This window comes from Epargyreus clarus, unplaced genomic scaffold, assembly GCF_041222505.1.
Source record: "Epargyreus clarus isolate Ecla_fem2 unplaced genomic scaffold, WU_Ecla_fem_2.2 ptg000026l, whole genome shotgun sequence".
In the NCBI taxonomy this organism is placed as follows: Eukaryota; Metazoa; Arthropoda; class Insecta; order Lepidoptera; family Hesperiidae; genus Epargyreus; species Epargyreus clarus.
In genome coordinates this window covers 475,559-495,454 of record NW_027332233.1, presented here as the reverse complement: position 1 = coordinate 495,454, position 19,896 = coordinate 475,559, and the positions used below count along the sequence as shown (strand labels likewise).

The 19,896-nt window shown below is 33.6% G+C and overlaps 1 protein-coding gene across 1 annotated transcript in view; it reads right to left on the bottom strand.

The window, feature by feature from the left end:
* Madm (MLF1-adaptor molecule) overlaps window positions 1-7,139 on the bottom strand; it is a 67,912-nt gene extending 60,773 nt beyond the window's left edge. Inside the window, exon 1 of the mRNA XM_073087279.1 lies at window positions 7,006-7,139. Within this exon, the coding sequence (XP_072943380.1) occupies window positions 7,006-7,131 (126 nt within the window). The 5' untranslated portion in view covers window positions 7,132-7,139. The remainder of the gene's footprint in view (window positions 1-7,005) is intronic.
* Window positions 7,140-19,896: the final 12,757 nt, after the last annotated feature.

Sequence of the window (19,896 nt, the reverse complement as noted above, 5' to 3'; positions counted from 1 at the left end):
CGAAAAGAATACAGTCGAGAATTGTATAAATCTTTCGGCATTGATCAGTGCCTGTTTGTTCCGAAGCTTTATATATAATAAGTCAAGTTTGATTTTCATTCATAGATTGTTCAATCACTTTAACTTAACTAACTTACCGCCACTTTCTCGGCAGACAGATGCGATTTCTCCATCAATCACAGCATAGAAAGAGATGACTTTGAAAACTTTGAATATTGGCCAACGTCGCAGTCTCGTAATTATCAACGATAAACAAAATTTCATTGTATGTGTTTCTTGTCCGAATTTACAGATCTTTAATAATTTTTGGCTTTCGTACATTGAGGAATGGGATATTAAACAAATGTTTATTTGTACAAGAGGATTTACGTTTGAAACTACTGCTTTTTACAGAACTGGAATTATCTGGTTCCAATGATAATAATGTAGCTGGCATAGTATTCTTGTATCTTTTGGGTTCATTTGTATCTCTTAAAATAAATACAAACATTTTCAACTGTATGAAACAGATAAACGAAAAAAAATAAGTCTTCAATTATTCTAAATTTTTTAGGATATTCACTGCCTGTAATTAAATAACACAGAAGCAGATCAGAACAGTTTTTTATTATTTCTAATAAATTTGAGAGTTAAGAATACCGGCTTTAACTTACACAAAATCAAAATCATTGTAGTTTTAAACGAGTATGTACATAGTGTTCTCTTTTTAAAATACTCCTTTGTTATCTAAACAGATAATGCGATAGACCTTTCACTTATTAAAACCAATGACAGTAGCAAAAAGTTAAATTCAAAAGTTACTTTCCTTTGATGGCTATCTTATAAATACACATAATAATCTTCACTTTCATATACAACGACCATAAAGCCATTAGGCGCACCAGTGACCCATTGACAAATGTTACAACGAATATATCGCTTGGATTATGGGCTGTAGGCCGTTCCGATAAAGTGCAGAGTACACCAAATAACAATTTCAATGGCGTTGATAAAAAATGCTAAAGAAAAAATAGAACGATTATTCATGATGAATGATATCGTGTGGGTATTCTGATAAACGTGCGATAAAAACACAAACGGACAATTAGAAAGGAAGCTCAGAACGTTAATGTCTTGAAGATGTTTTGATTATAATGCGAATTAAAATTTACTCATGAAATCTTTAAGAACATAATAAGCAAATTGATTTTTCAATACATCTTTCGTTGGCGATACTAATTTCCAGTTAACAGCTTTCATACGATAACCGTTAAGATGATTTATGACAAATGTAGCTGTATTCTTGTTCATTATGAGCAGGTATAGAGTGAATTGCAGTTATGCGTTTATTCATGTGTAGAAAAGATCTGCAACATGTTTAATAATAGACAAAGCCGCAATAATGCAAATACACATCACATAGAAATAAATGCAATAAAATAAAGCCATTTGAATCGGAATCACTTGACTTCGCATCCACAGCTGACTAAACACGCAGAGAAGCGCAATATACGCTCCTATTGAAGGCGAACGATCGCTCGCGGGAACGTTGTCAGTGCCCTCAAAGACAATAGACCTAGTAAAACTCAATATTCAAATGAACTTGCCGCAGTCATCAATAAACATTACGTTGCGAGAACTATCGCGAATGTTTAATGGTATTGTTCCTTCCAAGAACGATGAAACATGGATGGTCTGTGGTATTATGAATAATTAAAAGGCAAACGATCTTATGGATGCACCTCGTCTGAGAAAATGTAGAAAAGTTAAAAAGCTAAGGTAATTCAACATTTCCTTAACAATTAGGACTTTCTTTTAAAAAAAGTTATCAAACCCCTCTATTTACAAAGATTGTACGTGACATGTTGGGAATTACAAACCACCAAGAACTCATCCGTTGACCCAGAAGGTCGATACTTTGTTATCCTAAATATTATTGGACGCGTGAGAAGACTAAATGGAGCGGAATTTTCCGTAAAACCGATGTCATATAATCCGTCTGATCCTTCTTTGAAGCCATATTAGTAAGCCCAAAAGACACCGAAAGACTTTGTATCAAAATTACGGGAATGCAATAAAGATAAAAAAGGGTTTAAGCAGAATTAAGTACGAATTAATACATTTTTACTCAATACAAAGTTTTTCTAGTTATCTATCCCGACCGACTTGACTATTGACGACCCGCGTGGCGGAGCGGCCACCATACCGGTCTGACGCGCAAAGGGTCCCGGCCAGACAGATAGGTATCTAAATAATGAATTTAGATTTCTGTTTCTGGGTCTGGGTGTTTGTGTATTTGTCTATGTTTGTGTCCATGGCACCCACGACACAGGGAATCCTAGTGTGGGGCTGTGAGTGTAGAAAGCGTTTATTACTATTATTATTATTATCAAAATAGGCATTTTTCAAGCAGGAGCTCATACATATCTTTTACATACATATACATTGGTGAAGCGATGTGGTGTGCCGATGACTATGGTTCACACGCTTTCGTTCTATAATTTGCATACTTAACGCAGTGGAAAGGTCGTTCGGTGTGCGGCGTGACGTCGGGGAAAAAATACCAAGACCACGTCTTCGTCGTGTTGCAAACTAATGAATACGACATTGGATGCGTCTAGGTCACAAATCCGACAATTGACGAAAGCTTGAATTGACGTTCAAACTTTGCGACCGAGGCCGGGCCAGGAATAAACGCACAATTCAGCGTCGACGGATACCTTGTCGTTCTGTCATTTGTCAATTATCGTTCCGGTTGATCGAAAGGGCTCGTTCGAAATTCTCATAAACTGCGAAGGATATAATGAATTAGGTTCATCTCTGATGATGCTAATTCGTTATATCCTTCGCAGTTTATTTAAATATTTTCACACCTCATTTTTTACTTCGGAGTAAACGTTTCACTAACAGCGCATTTAAATTAATGTCGAGGTATTCACGTGTGGTATTTTTGCTCACGCCATTCATGTATAGAATTTATAAGGATTTTCTTTAACTTTTCCTTTTAAAGAGAACTTATGTAAATGAACGGCGTTAATTGCTACGGTAAGGCGCTTAATACACTGAGTATCTGGCGAATCGTAATTTACGATTTATTAAACACAATAATACTTAAAGTAACACCGAGTGCTGTCGATCCGGTAATTATACGTAACAGTCGTAAAACTTCGTCGGAACACTTCGAACCGTTTGTTTGGTAATATCCTGTAACCTTACAAAAGCGCATTGAATAATTTGTGAATTATGGTTGCTTGAAATAATATTTCCTGGAACAGCCGTATACATAGGTAAATACCAGTCCTGAGAAGTTCCGCAGAGTTATTCTTCGAATGGAATATTGTCAAACAAACCTTGCCTCGCAGTGTTGATCTCCATTGTTCGAACAGGAAAACGAAATACATTTAACGACAAGTGCTCATCCAAACGACAGTGTTTACTACTCTTTTGCCTTTTTTATCTCATAAACAACGTTTATCATTAATCATAATGACTATTTGGACCTTTGAGTCTACAAGCAAACAATAGAAACGATGGATAATTCTCAGACGCACAAAAGGTTTCGTGTATTGACAAATCGTTTCCATGATTATGAATTTGATCTTGAAAACAAAAATTTTCAACCAAATTGAGACAATATGTTTGGCAATCATAGCCAATAGGGAAGTAAAGCTTTGTTTTGTCAATACAAGTAAGTAACATTAACGGTGTTTGAAAGTGAAAACGCAGAGTTTTGCGCAAGTATCAAAACATACAGTAAAAGAATCATGCACATTAATCACGACACTCATTTGGGTGAAATATAACATGTAAGCAAGCAGTGTTGTCCATGAATCAGGATCGGTGAGCTGTCGGTCTTGGAATTAACGTTCGAAATGATTAACGGCTGATTCACTTTATCGATGTGTGGAACTTCACCACAATGTTATAGGAGTGGGCGGAATGAACAGCAAAGCAATTTTAAGTTCACTTTCATTACAGTTCGGCTTTTAGAATTTTGTAATTGCAAATTCTCTAACGTCGTGCACGATCATCATTAATCTCGAATTTTGATTGTAATGGCATTACGCAAATAAAGTTTTTCACAGAAAGGAATCATGACGGATCGGACCGCAAAACTGAAAAATATTTTCTATCTTATTAATAGTAGTTTTATCAGATGGTACATACTGATGGTGATTAACTAGCAGCTACCCTATCTCATAATTTATACAAGACTATCGTTTTGAAATCACAATGGCTTTCATGTACACAATTTGTGTTGGCTCAGCATAAATACTTTCGTGAAAAAAATTGCGACAGGAATTTTTCCACTGACAATCGACTATTAAGTATAGAGTAGGTACCTACTATTATCAAAAATAATTATGTATCCTTAGGGCTCCTTCTCACCCGGTCCATGTCACTATGAGAAATGAGCCGGCAGTAGAAAGCGACAGTGATTCTTTTTCGGTTGCGCAAGCGCCGAATCGGCGGTCAGTGACCGGCGCGTCGCGGGGAAAGTCGCGTAACCGACTGATCACTGTTTAATTAACTCTAGTGCGTATGCGCACTAATATATTTAAAATAAGAACTGATATAAGATCGAACATGATTAGAAACTTCTTAATCCGAAATGAACCATTATGATATTTACACAGTACAGTCATAATATTGAGCTGCATACATAAAAATAAGTTGAACAATATTATGCAACAGATTACTAATCTCTGGCAAAATTTACCTGTTTTTGCCTTATATGAGAATTTCAATTTATACATTTTATTAATTGTTTATTTTGATTTGTTTTGTTGAAAGGAATACACTCAATACACATGTTGTATTCCTTTTTGCCTTTTATGTTTTCATGCAAAAAGTACAAATATATAATGAGAATCCATTCGCATGACAAATACTTAATATCTCTTTTGATTAACATTAATCAAAATTTGCTAGCCTAAGTTGCCAAAGACTAGAATTTCTCACAGTAACAGTTCCATGATTCCACTGTGAAATTACAGTTTTACCAAAGCAAGAAAATTACCATAACAGCTAGTATTAACAATGAGCTATTATTTAAGTCAGTGACATCTTATAACCATTAACAAGTCGACAACCCCCAAGACAACAAGGCAATTGCGAGGTTCTTACACCGCCACACATACATTTACGAGGTAGAATAGATAACAGGCAATTACATTATCTACACCATGAAAGAACTGTATCATTTAATTATTCAATATACCTCATTCCATTGAATACAATGTACAATGTATAAATGCCAATTTTTTAATACATTATGTTTCTTATTTTACGAGTATAATGTTGTCATTCCACTTCCCTTCTTATTTTGAAATATAATAAATTATTAAAAATTTAATTTATATACAAGTCAGAAGGCTAATAGATGTGAAAACCTTTTCATTGATTAACCGGTTTATTGGCTTGGTCGCTCTAACTCGGGAGACCTGGTTCTGATTGTGACAGGTGAGCTCACACATATGTGATTACTTCAAACCAATCCTTATGAGTTATCCAATGAAGTTATTTTCACTTGCTGAAATGTTGTAAGGAACTCTATAATCTTAAGAGTTCTTAAAAAATATGTTGTCTCAAGGGCATATCAAGGGCAAGACTGCAAATTTTCACTTGGCCAGCTAATTGTTTAATTCCCTTACAATCTATGAAGAGATATGTACCCATCTGTAATGGGTTGACAAAAATCCAATAATGACAACTGAGATTGATTTCCTTCGGAAGCATGAGCGCACAAGAAATTACTTATCCAACTTCAGATTGCAGTAGGCTTTGTTGTTGTATTCATTAGGGTAGTCTATTTTTAGGGTCAGTTGCAACCATGTAATATCAGGTAGGTAGTGTGTTTCTTAAATAATCCCATAATATGAAAAATTGGGAGATTTATATTAATTTATGTAATTAAATATTTTTTTCTGACTGATCACATCTGAAGGAATATTGAATAGCGGACATTGGCTGAATGACATTCCAGCAAATGAAATGAACATGTGTAACATGATGTTAGAGGACAGACTAAATTATAAAGCATCATCTATTTAAATCAGTCTATTACCCTTATAACCACAACACAGCAACTTTGTAACAAAATAATGGTGTAGTCTGTGGAGGTAATGACACCTTATGCATAGGATTTGTCAATTTACCTTGCCAAAATATATATATTTTTTTAATTATATAGCGAAATCAGATTTACTTATATTTCATTCATTCATTACATTTACAGAAATTTCGAGTGTAGACTTTGGCATATTATATGCAACATAAGTTTAGCTTACATATCACTTGGCTGCCTGCCATCTAGCTATGACAGCTCTGAGCTGAATCCAGACTCTAATCCAATCTAAATGTTAATGGCTGCGTCTATGTGCCACTTGATCAAGCATAACTATATAAAAGCAGATACAGTAATATTGTTTACATTAACATTGTCTTGTTTACATTTGCTAGTGATGGGCAGACATATAAGGATGGCACATATAGTAATGGGCAATAGATGGATAACAAACACTGTCTTACTAATGTTGTTAATTACTTTTTACAGGAAATTTGGTGCCTAAATAGTTAAGAGCTTAGCAAAATATATAATGATGTAATTAGGAATCTGTTGTTATATCAATCTTCATTAATTGATCAAGCTCCATGTGTTGTACTGGTTCCTCAGGTATACAGATTAAGATAATAGCATTTAAGAACATCTATTTAGTTTTAGAATTCGAATTTCACGATCAATTATCGCGAATTTTATATATACACACACACTTTTTCTAAGAGTAAATTTTCTTAAAAATATACATTAACACCCAAGTTAACACACATTAACACAAAATATATTCTAAATACATGATATTATCTTAAATGAATAGTTAATTGAGCATCCGACATAAATATAGTTCGTACTACGCATTTGTACATCAGCTAACCTTGCGGATCAGCTGACATTCTTTTCTGATAAATTCTTAACTGTCAACAGTGTGTATATTAGTTTGTGTAGGAAATATAAAGAACACTCACCTCTTCCCGTCGCTTGAGCCAGCGGCCGCACGGGCTTTCCTCCAGGATTTCACTCTCATCCTCGGAATCCTCTCCGCTTTCTCTCGGCGATTTCCGCTCCTTGTCGATACTTCTTCCACCCGACATAACTCCAATTTATCGACACTAGCAACGAAAACAATCACCGCACAGTCCGATTATATCGCACAGACGTTTTCGAGTAGAAAACACTCGGATATATTTTCAAAATACACTATTTCTTGTAACCATAACCAAGGCTGTTAGACTGGACGTCACTATCGTTTCATCCCAAACCATTATTCGATACACGACACTCTGTAGAAACGTTTCGATCCACGAGAAATGAAGTTCAATTATTCTTCTACACAAAGCGATAAGACGCAGCGTGTCTAGCGAGCTTACTCATGTTAATTGAAATAAATTGTTCACCGGCGTAACTCCCGACGTATTTCTGTCCGACACAAATATAAAACCATAGAGCTACATGAAATTTTCGTAGACCATAGACGGTAAACAGATTACATATATTTGAAGAAATAAATAACACATATGTAAAGAAATAATTATTTATATATTATGATTTTTAAAATAAAGTACGGATGAGGGTATATTATTTATTTCGATAATCTTTTCTTACAAATAATATAGTTAGTAATACTAATACATGAGTGGTCCCGCCATCTTGTGAGTAATTTAGAAAACCATTAAACTAGCGACCTCTAGTAGACCTTTTATAAACTACTTTGATATGCTTTGCTACGCCATCTTTTGGGAAATACTAAAACTATTTCATCAATTATAATAGTTAGGTACTAGATAATATTCTGCACTTTCGAAAGAGGGCTTAATCAACAACACGATTTTTAAGTAACTAGTATAATAACGTGTTAATCACTAATTATTATGTTGTGATAAAGTTAACTAGCTTAAATTATCAAAATTAATTTAAATGTTCCCAAACTTAATATACTTTATGCATGTCAATAATATCTTTTTAATTTTATTTATGCACGCATTTATAAAGTGTATATTAAAGTTTCAAGTTAGTTTCATGGCTAATGTGAAACCAAGAATTTTTTAATGATAATACTTCAATAGACTCTCACTATTATATGTCTATCGATTAAAAAGGGCTATACAGAGAAACTGTTACTACAACTTACATAAACTATATAACTTTTTTTGAACCCTACTCATGTTTGTAGTCATTACATTACTTATTATAGGAAATTGCAATCGCAGTAATATCTATGCGAGGTCTGAAGTTAATACCTACTTGTTTGATAGTTACTCCATATTCGAAACACAATTTTGCTTCCTTCTAACTTCTACACAACCTAATCCTAATAACTTAAGATAAACAATAATTTCTCATACTATCCACGTATCTCATTTACATATTCATAAAGATCAAACAGTTAATAATAAATGTAATTCAAAGGTTTCCTCTGAATTAATGGCAGAACGTGAGCGCAAATAGTTCCTTATTGTATTCGTTTAAAAGCTCACGGTATGAACGCCCACGCGTTTATATTATTACCACATTCATTATATTTAACATAATTATATATTTAAATGCGTTTCAAATATAACACATTCAACTGGAAGTACCTAATGATGTTGCAGGATAATCTAATTTAGATTTATTGTTAGTATCGATAATGTTACAAAAAATGAACACATACCATACCAAATCATAAGTTTATTTTGTTCAACCATGTGATTTTTATATTATAACAATATATTGTAAATAACTTCATACAAAAGAAAATTATACTCAATTAATAAATATTGCAGTATAATAATTCTTTTACGATCAGTAATCATTTATGCGCCATTTAAAAGTAAATTGCTGGCTACTGCCGCCCATGGACATTTGTAATCAAGCCCAGATAGGATTAGATATTCCTACCTGAGATCGGCCACAGATGCGCTGCTATCCCTGAGGACTAAGCTGGAACGCCTCGGAAAATTATGTCACCCTTACTACACCCTTCAAACTAGAACACAGCAACGCTTAACACTGCCGTTATGACGCAGAAATAGGTGTGGAGCCGGAGTAGGACCACAAAGGGTCCTACCACCTTCAAACATTGGAAAATAAAGATTTACAGTTGCTTAGACCTCGCCCGAGGTTAAGTGCGACGCTGTAATTTGTAATGATCTATGTATTATACCTACCCCAACAAGAGAACAGAAGGTACTTGTGAAATTTGCAGTTAATTGACGTTACGAGTTCATAGGGACATGTACATTGTACATACAAGGAATACTCTCTATTTATGGCTTATTCTAATTATAGCCATCATCTAATTATTGCGCAGGTGATAAGTTAGGGGGTGTGTTATGCTTCCGTTTTCAGTAATGATAACTCAAATATGTACCTATATGTAGCTACCTATTTAAATGAGAAATGTAAGTAATAACTTGTTTCCGTTTTAAAAACTGAAAATTATACTTATAATACTTTAATTTCCATGTTACATTGTTAATTGTTATTCAATTCTTATTTTCAACATTATATCATTACTACTAGTATTGATTTTTAATATTTTTTAACGTATCAAAATTTGTTTATATCGTTATTTAAAACAAATAAAAAATATTAAATTTCTAACAATTTTTCAAAGATCTATGCTGGCTGGGTTCTGAAATCATAAAGAACTACTCAAAGTTTTCTTTTTCTTAAGTTAAACTCTATTTTGCCAGAAAATGTAAAAACGTTGTCTTGCAGAAAGTCTGCGAATAATAACTATCTAGTCGTTAAAAGCTAAACTAAAGATTTACTTTAAACTACCTATGAATATTGAATAGTGTTTAATATTCCATGAATATATAAATGAGTCAGCCAACTAAAATCTTAGTCATAAATTAGGAACTTTAATCTGAGTTCACAAAAAATTCAAGAAATGAATATTCATATAACGTTTTGGGCTAGGTACCTTGCTTTCACGCGTGGCAAGGCAAACTAAATTTCTCTAGTTTTTGGGTTAAAAGTAGTCTGCGTCTTTGCCTATGAAATATTTTATCTTTATTAAAATCCCAGTCCGAGATTAGGCCATAAATACGGAGAACTAACATTTTAAAGCGGATTAATCGTTAAGTACTGGCTTTCTCCTGTTGAGAACAATATCATAGACGATATTGTCAGCTAAGCAATTTTGCTGGTGGCACTCTCTCGCTGCAACGTGCTGTGTGTTATTGTGCAAAACCTTGCAGTTTCTTAGTGCTTAGTAGTCAGTTGGTAGTGTACCGAACTCGGGAGCAATCCCATACTCCTATCCCCTCGATATTGACAATGTGATGTTGTTTGGGTAAAAGGTAGATTGCGTTGAAGTAATGAAGTTTCCATTACAGCTGAAGATGCTGAGTTCACTAATGCATATGCTTTTAGGTTAACTGGTGAAGAGGATTGAAATAAATTAGCTGTAAAACTGGTGGCCAGCGTCCATTGCCAGGTATGGACGTTTTAGTTTTATGTCGATGTGGTTTTAGGTACTTGTTCCCCATACGATATGAAACTACCCTATAAATTTTAAAATAAAGGGTTTAATTTAATGTAATAGTAGTAGAAAACGGGCGTGTAGGTTATCCACATTAATATGAAAGTTATCCTTGCAGAGCTTTCTCAATGCAACGACCCGCATAGCGAAGTCACAAACGGGTCTGGGATGCAAAGTGTTTCTGGTTCAATTCTTGGCAAGATATTTATTGAAATGTTGTATTTACATTCTGAAGAAAATCTAAACGGAGATTTGATTTCCAAGCGTGAAGGTTACCAAAATAAGCGCTTACCGGAATAGGCGCTTATAATTAGGTATTATAGTATAACATCTGTTGTACGACATGTGAGATGTCCAGGGGTAAGCAACCTTTTTGCAGGCACCGAGTTTATTTACCTGCATCTTGCAGACGTCCTAAACTTAATGGACTAATGCTAGCAGGCATGAACGTAAGAACTTATTCCCGTTTAATATATCGTGGACATAAAATTCGTACGTGACAACGGTGCTAATGGCGCCAATTTTTTGGTAGCTAAAGATTAACCTTTTTTCAGATGTAAGATTAAAATTATCGTAATATTTCCTCGATAAGTAACACTTGTTGCACGTATTTTGAAGAAATTGGCTTTTGGATTATTTTTCGAAATAATTTACGTCCACCCAAACTTAAATGATTTCATAAATCTGTAACGACAGAAGTAGGTCAAGAATGTCAAGTGGGAGTTTTCCTGAAGAATGGACAGATCGTTATTCCCCATAAAATGTTATCAAGCTACCTTTATCTCTTTTTTTTATTCATGTCTTAAAATGCCATCCAATGACATCTGTAACTAACTTCATATAAAACAGATTTTAATTGACGCCGATCACAAATGATTTGCATCACATTCACAGTTTAATATGACTTAGGTATCTTTGAATCGCTGATTTGTTAATTTTTCTCGTTGTGGTCCAAAAAGGACCATTTTTTATTCTTTATCTAACATGTATGTACTTAGTTACCGCGCCGCAGTAGGCGCGCCGTGTGGTACAGAAACAATAAATCTGCGCCAAATCTTTCTGCGAGCCCCTTGTTGCGGGCGGAGAGCTTACGCTGACCGAAATGGATTAGAGTTTAGGGTTGCCACTAAATTTGTTAATAGGAATAAGCTAAAATAAAAGTCGTTTGAGGTCGGTTTTTGGTCACTATAATAATTAATGAACAAATGTGGTTAAATGCAATAATTGTGGGTTGAAATGTTGTCCTTGTCTAAAGGAGGAGGCAGTTAAAGTCCGTGGAATACGGTTCAATACAAAATGAACTCACGTAGTTAGAAAATATATAATGAATTACTTAAGTTCTTCGACGAAAAATAGTTTATAAAACGCAAGTATCTACGAAATTTAAGATAGATAAATGTATGTAGATATTTGTATGGATTATTAGCCGATACTGCATAAATATACAAGCAGTGATACCCTAGTGGTTAAGAAACGCGGCCTCTCGATCGAGGGGTCCGGGGTTCAAATCCCAGGCACGCACCTCTGATTTTCAAATTTATGTGCGTACTAGAAATTAATTATCACTTGCTTAAACGGCGAAGGAAAACACCGTGAGGAAACCTGCATACCTGAGATTTATAAAAAAAAAAAAATCTCAAAGGTATGTGAAGTTTACCAATACGCACTTGGCCAGCGCGGTGGACTATGGCCTAATCCTTCTCACTCTGAGAGGAGACCCGTGCCCAGCAGTGGGACAGTAATGGGTTGATGATGATGATGACTGCATAAATATTTGGATCCATAGTATCAATCTGTCAATCTTAAGATTCTATTAGGTTTTATAGAACTTGTCATGGACATCGCAGATTTAAGAAGATAATGATTTGAATAATTTGCGTGGGCATTGGGCCAGCTTCAATTAAATATAATAAATTGCCAACCCTATTTTACGAGTGATATAAGAAAATGCGAATTCGGCTACTATAAAGATATGTAGGCAGAATAAACAAATCTATTAACAAGCTACGAAAAACCGGTACAATTCATTCATCTCATAATGTAAGAACAGTACATACTTAGATAAGTACAAGTAGGTTGCTATTTATTTATTAAGTATATCTTATAAAATTAAAAATATGTAGTAGTATGGGGGTAATTAAAAATATGCAGTAGTATGGGTGTAGTTATAGTAAATAATATTATAAGGTCCTATTTATTTTATGATATTAAGATAGCAAAGGTTATGGACATACTCGTATTATAATCTATGTTTAATTGAACTGAACATCGCCTTAAGGTTGGCCACATAATTACGTTTGGCTAGCTCTAAGAACAAATTTGGTAGACCTCATATAGGCAAGATCTTTGCTTAACTTTACAATTCAAGCTTTAGTCACAATATTGCAGTTCTCGACTGCTTGTATTAAGCTAACGTCGGATTTTTTAGTCAATGGAAGTTAGTAGCTAACAAAACAATTAGTTAATTTGACCACATTCAAACACAAAGAGAATATATTAATGTTTTAGTACATTTGTATTTAGTAATGCATACGATAATAACGTCTACAATTTCAATTGGGAAACCCAACTTCCTAAGCTAAACTCTAATATGAAATTTAATTCGAAAAGTTTATATTTCGGTTAATAAAATGTAGAATGTTTTAGAATATTGCATGTTCTAGAAATTCGGGGGAAATGGAAATATGAAAACTATTTTAGATACACGAGGTTGCCGTATTAAAGTTTGGATTGTGAATTTTGTTTTGTGTGCTCTCGGCTGTTGGCCAATGGGAAACCAGCATATTATAACTCATTAATCTTTATCGAAATAAAATTATAAATAGAAACGCGTGTATAATAAAGGTGCGTATTTAATGAAATCTATTTTTTTTTTGGTAAGTAGTTCAAATATTAACAGAAGAAATTGATACAGATATTCAGTCTACAAAGTTTGATATTATCGATCTAAAGATGATGGAACTTGTGAGCGACATTATATTCACCAGTTTTTTTTATAATTCTTAGGTTCTACTATGTATTACGGGATACACTTCAACAAGGTGTTCCAACTTAGTTCACGAGGGTAGCAAAGCACTGACCAACATTAAGCAAGAAATATTTAAATCTATTTAGCATGGATAACATAGATCCGCAGGCGACAGTGAGTAGTCGGCAGGTGGACCCTTTGCTCGAATTCTACTTTCATTTCTTAATAACCCTTCAAAGTATAGGGTAATAATTACATCTGAATGAATATAGTAAAATATTTTATGTATACCCAAAGAGCTGTTAAAATAACCGCATCTGCAAACCATTACGCAGTCATAGCGGTACTGCCGTTAATAAAATGGCAGTAAAAGTTTTGTTTCTCTTATTTCATACATTTCATTTCTATTCTCTTTTCGTTTACGACCACCTGTCTTATAAATAAAATTAAGTTTTTATGTTACTGCTTTCATTTATTAGGGGCGCTTGTAGAAAACAGATATGGGGGATGTTTAGTTATGACGAACTTTCGTGTGAGGCTTGCCAAGCGTGGTTACTTATTTTAATTTTTTTACACCTTAGATGTTTACGGGATAAAATACTTTATCTAAACTGTGAATGTAAGTTTTGCCACAACTAATTTGCAAGAATATTAAAAAATATATATTCAGATATTTTTACACCGTGGAAATATTTGTGTACATTATTTAGTTAAGTTAAACTTCGCTCTTAGGAGGCATTTAGTTTACGCACAGACATATTCATTTCATACGTAAAATTTGAGTCGTTACTAAATTAATGCGTTTGTTTGTAGTCATACGTATTTTATATTTTAGGGTAATTAGTGCGGATTTAGTACGTTAAAACGAAACTAATTGTTGATTATGAATAATTTACTCTACGTTAACACTGAAGTTGCCTAGACAATTAAAAAAAAATCTGTTTAGTAACAAAATCTACATTTCATTTGTACCCGTCTCTTTACATAGGCTTAAGTACTGATTTAGGCGAAACTTTAACGTACAAGCAAAAGGTCTGTACATAAAGTAACCGAGTTTACTTTTAACCCTCCACATTATATGTTGCTACCTACATTTCCTTGGTAAAAATTTAAAACCACCCAGATAAAAGAGGATTGGATACCCGTATGTTATTAAATTATTCAGACGAAGCAATTTATTCTTGTCATGAACCGAAAATTTTGTCCAAAAATTTCCTTTATTAATTCATTTCAATTTTATGCAGCGATGACGATACAATACGAGTTCAGATAAGCAGAGTTAATTGTACTGATTTAAATCAGATTACAGTCCCCCTGAAAGCCTAGGCTTTTGATGTAGTAAAAATGAAATTAACCCGCTCACCGACTGCGGAGGTAACTTTTTAATGGAACGCTACATTTTAATTGTTTTGCTGAACTGTTCTGCAGGTGGCAATTAGCTTTATAATCTACCTTAGTAACTAATTGCCGCAGACAGTGGACATCTAGAATTTCATGCAAACGTTTAATTAGGATAACTACTCAATACTCATTAAATATTCATTAAATTATTTCCTATATTATGTAATATAAATGCTCACATGCACAATAATTAATGCACTTTTGCGGTTGATTTTTTGATTTTCGGAAGGATTACGTTTTGATGTTAAGTATATAAATTGATCTTACTGATCATTTACCATACAAATTTAGTTACTGATCCTGTTATATGTGATGTGATCCTGAATACCTGACCACGCTCGGTATATAACAGCTTATTATCAAGCGATACGTTAGCGCTTCAACTATTCTAGGCTTCTACATAATTTATGTAACAATCACCCTTATCAGAAGCTGGGATAAATTGATTTAGCATAAATCAAGCTGAGTAACGCCCCTGGCCGCTGGCACAATGAATCAGATATGATTAATATTCAAATTTGGTTTAATATTAGGTTGAGTTTATGTACTGTTACTATGTACAAATATATTGTACGTTTGACGCGTGTTGTAGGTATATTTTTGAAATGATTTGATTTGATTTCAATTTAATAAAAGGTCAAGTGAGAATTGATCGCATTAGGAGAGTATTATGTACTATTTTGTATCCCTAAACAAGTGAGAGAGTCAAGGATTTTCTATAGATTTTTATTTTTCTGCAACTATGAGTCAGACTCCGTCGTCCCTATTGTTTTGTAAATTATAGGTTTAGTGTAATTTCGAAGAATCGGGAATGTTAGATCGTCGAAAATTGTCGGCATTTCTTTCTACTAATCTGATGTTTAAATGTAATTTTATTTATGTGTTAAAATATTTTTTTTTTGTAACGTGTATTAACACCATTCGCCATGTCTATTAGCATAACAAATGCGATAGTTCGAACGGTTGTTTGGGATCGTAAACATTAGGTAAATAAAAATTATAGGTTAAGACATCTCTACACATTCTCTGTTCTATGGTTAATGTGATAGTGATAATGTATTCGCAGGCAAATTGTATAATACATTATGTAGACCATAGCAACCTCGTCCTGATAAATTAGTTCTGCTTTGATCATAACAGTCCAATTTCTTATTACAATTAATTCTAGATGTAAGTCTGAAATATTTATGAATTTAGAGCTTTAACTTGGATTAAGTCTTCCAATTTGCATTTAGGCCAAGCTAATGTGAGTCAATAAATCATTGCGTTAACTTATTTAAATTTTTTTTTTTTTAAATTTCGATTAGAATATTTTAAGAATATATTTATTGGATTTTTATGAAAAAGATGAAGAGGAGTTTTTTTTAGCAAAACTAACTTAGATAATTACTTGAAAAGGCAATTAGGTAGAGAGATAAGCTATTGATAATAGACTGACAAATTACTACAAGTAAGAAAACTTTTCTTCAACGTAAAATTTTAGTAATTTATTGACGGCGGAAAATTATTTATAAATGAGATAATGGGCCACGGCTTGACAAATCTCCAAGTACTTAGTCTAATTTTAAAACTTTAAAAATACACTCAAGCAGAGTATGCCTGCAAATTCTCAAACCTCATACCAATTTCCAATTTACTATACGGAACATAAATGTCGACTCAACATAAGCCTTCCAATTAATGGTCTGTTAGTTCCTGCAGCATTATCATCGCATGGTTGCCGAAAGCTCTAACAAAAGCTTATGTTTAGCGGTGCTTCCGGCTTGCAACTTGCAGCCGTAAATGTTAAACAATGTAAAGATAACTGTTATTAACGATATTATCTGCTACGGCTATTGTTATTTCTTCTCGTAAAATTTTCGAGCTATTTTCCAGAAAGTTTCTGAATACACGTTAAACTATATGGTCTTGAATGAACTTGTGTTCTTAAATAGTCTCTTTGTTTAGTATTTTAAAACTTGTAGGTATTGTACTGAAAGTCAATCAACAAAATTTCAACAATAAATAATATGTAAGTACTCTTTCTTAACAGAAAGGTTCGTCACAAACATGTTGGCTATTTTAACACGCTTTTTATGTATGCAGTAGAATCTTAAGTTTTTTTGTACATTGCCCTAAATACATAATTCTTATACCTCTATCAGAGAGTTCTATATAAACATATAAAAAAGATCTAAGAAATATTTGCTCAACTAATTAACATTTTCTGTAGTTCCTGAGTTGTCAGTGATTTGTATACGGAGTGCTAAGCGATGCAAATGTATCGTTGCATGCGGCATTACGTTTGGATTCCACGGCGCCTATGTAAATTAGCCGCTAAGTACGAGTACATATAATATGTTTGTTTCATGCATTCTTAGCGAATTATTCAAGAATGAAGCGTATAATGAAATGGCATTTTCGGATGTATGAATTGCATAATGTAAAAAAAGTCCCTTAGAGTTAGATATTACTTGTGTATGAAACTGAGTCGCAATTTTGAATAAACATCACGAGTTTTTGCTGCTAAGCGAACTTTTCAGTTTTGCAACTCGAGTCCCCAGTGCAATGTTTTTTGGTAGGTACTCCGAATATGTTATGATTTAATAAAATGTGTCCGTTTTGTGGTTACGGAGATATTTCTCCACCAATCCTTAATAAGTAGTTTGTTTTAAAGTTTCTTTAGAACAATTCAGCCACTAGTTTTCATTTCTACTTTTTATTTTATCTAATTGTTTTTTTGAGGAGGGAGCATTAATTCGGGTTTAGCTAAAAAACTCCGAATAAGTCTATGTAATCTCTTTTACGAGGTTGATATTCTAACTCGATCCACTTGAAGAACATAACTTCACAGGTGAAATTATTCATTACCTACCGTATATCATCATTAGAAGTAGAATTGTAGTGAAAAGACTAATTAAAACGAACAAGACGGAAAAACGGTGCAAGATCTGTCTCAAGTAGGTTCTAAATAGTTCAGCGACAAATGGAATGTAGTCATACTAGCATGCCCATTTAGAAATCCATTTTGCTATTCACCTACAATCACCGGTAGGATCTTAGGTGCTTCTTACAAATTGTGTAAATGGTCAATCTTCATATTTTGTTATGAGTTATGGGCTCGCTTGTCACTTACAACACAACGACCGTATAGTGTCGTAAACATACTAGAAGATATCACTATTTGAAAATACGTTTACAGATTATTCCAAAATTATAATAGAGCATACAACATGTTTACAATGTAACCATTTGATGATTTTGTTTGCTAATACGCCGCGGTAATTAGTCGAGTCGCGGTCAAACGTTCTTAGTAAGAATATCTTTATAAAATGTCATGTAAAAATTATTTTGGTTTGTTTGTAAATTCACACTGACAAGAAAATAAATTACTTTCTCAAAATGAAAGAATTAAATCAACTCACAAACAAGTGTACCAATCCTTACTTTTGTGGAGACCGGTAATGGAGCATTGAAAGGAAGCACGCTCCGAGGATTGTGCTTTGAAAAGGTTCAAAGAACTTAACTAATCGTCTCTGTACTAAGTAATGGGTGCAGAACACAAAGCGGGCTGGATGCCGGCCAACCCCGAGCAGATGTTTCGGGAGAACAGACCCTAACTCGCATCGCTATTGTTATCATCTAATCTAGCATTATAATTCTTAATACATCCTGTTTATTTAGGGCAAAGCCATTAACTTTCTTTCACAAAAGCACCGTAAATAGGTTGTTTTTCTTTTGAGGGCGTAGTAAATTAATGTGTTTAAGGATTAAACGAGCATCCAATTCACCTGATGGAAAGTGGTGATTGCGAGTGGAAATTTGTTTGCTAACGGATGTGTAACTATCTCTGAAAGAGTAAGGTCCAATGGTTCTTATAATGCTCTTATAAAACAATTGAAATCATAGGATAGCAAAAAATTAAGTCTGTACTTCAAACCAAAACCAGTTTCGGCGCTCTGACTTTTGTTATATGTATAGCCTTTTTTTTAGTATAGTGCATATAATCAAATTTGGTCTGATGTGCCCCACACAATATTGTTGTTAATTATATAGTTACGGCAACATTCCTAAAAAGTCTTCAAATCAAGTTACAAGTTATATGTAACAATTCGTGCAGAAAATAACTTTAAGATGACAGATAATTTGCAAGTATATAATTAATTAAATTAATATTAGGAGGTATCAACCGTATGAAATAACTTATGAAAGCGGAATAAAGCTTGGTAGACTATGTGTATAAACTCGAAACAAGTTCATAGCTCCATGAAGTGTAGGGAGTAACGTGTAGGGAAGAAGTGAAAAGAGCTTTCAGACTTAGAAAACAACATAACAATTATCATAATAAACAAATAAAACTTTATAACGTTTTCAAAGGAGTTTTGAAATAAAAGCGTTGTTTTAGAGTTGTTTCGTGTATGAAACGTACAAATAAATCTACTCACATTTTGATGAAATAAAGCACAAGTCGTCAAAGGAGTTCCTTGTAAAGTTCGTTGTAATTTACTACTGTACTGTTAATAATACTTAACACTCAGTAATAACTTACTTGTTCGTTTTGTTGATATGTTTTTTCTTGTTCATAACCATCTTTGTTTATTTCATTTCCATACATTTTTATTTCTTAACTTTACTTAAAAACGGCCACTTTTTATGTTCATAACCCCTAACTAAGCCCTAATGGGTGCCATTGACATATGTAAAGACACACGAACACCCAGATCCGAAAAAAATCTACTTAAATCTATAATTTTTAAGTCTACTTGGCCGGGAATTAAACCCGTGACCCTTTACGTTTCAGTCGCTTCGCCACGTGTCAAGGAATTAAATCAGAACAGAGCAAAAGCTGAAAAAGGGTTTAGCAGTAACGGTATATAATTTTCCATATTAATGTTATTGGGTGATGTGTGAAGTTGACGTAACCATAAACCCCTACTATGTGTATCCGGGACGGCGGCGGGTGACCCTTATTTTACCACTAAATTAGATCAGTAACGGATATAGTCACTTTTAAATTACTTTAAGGTCAGATACAGATCA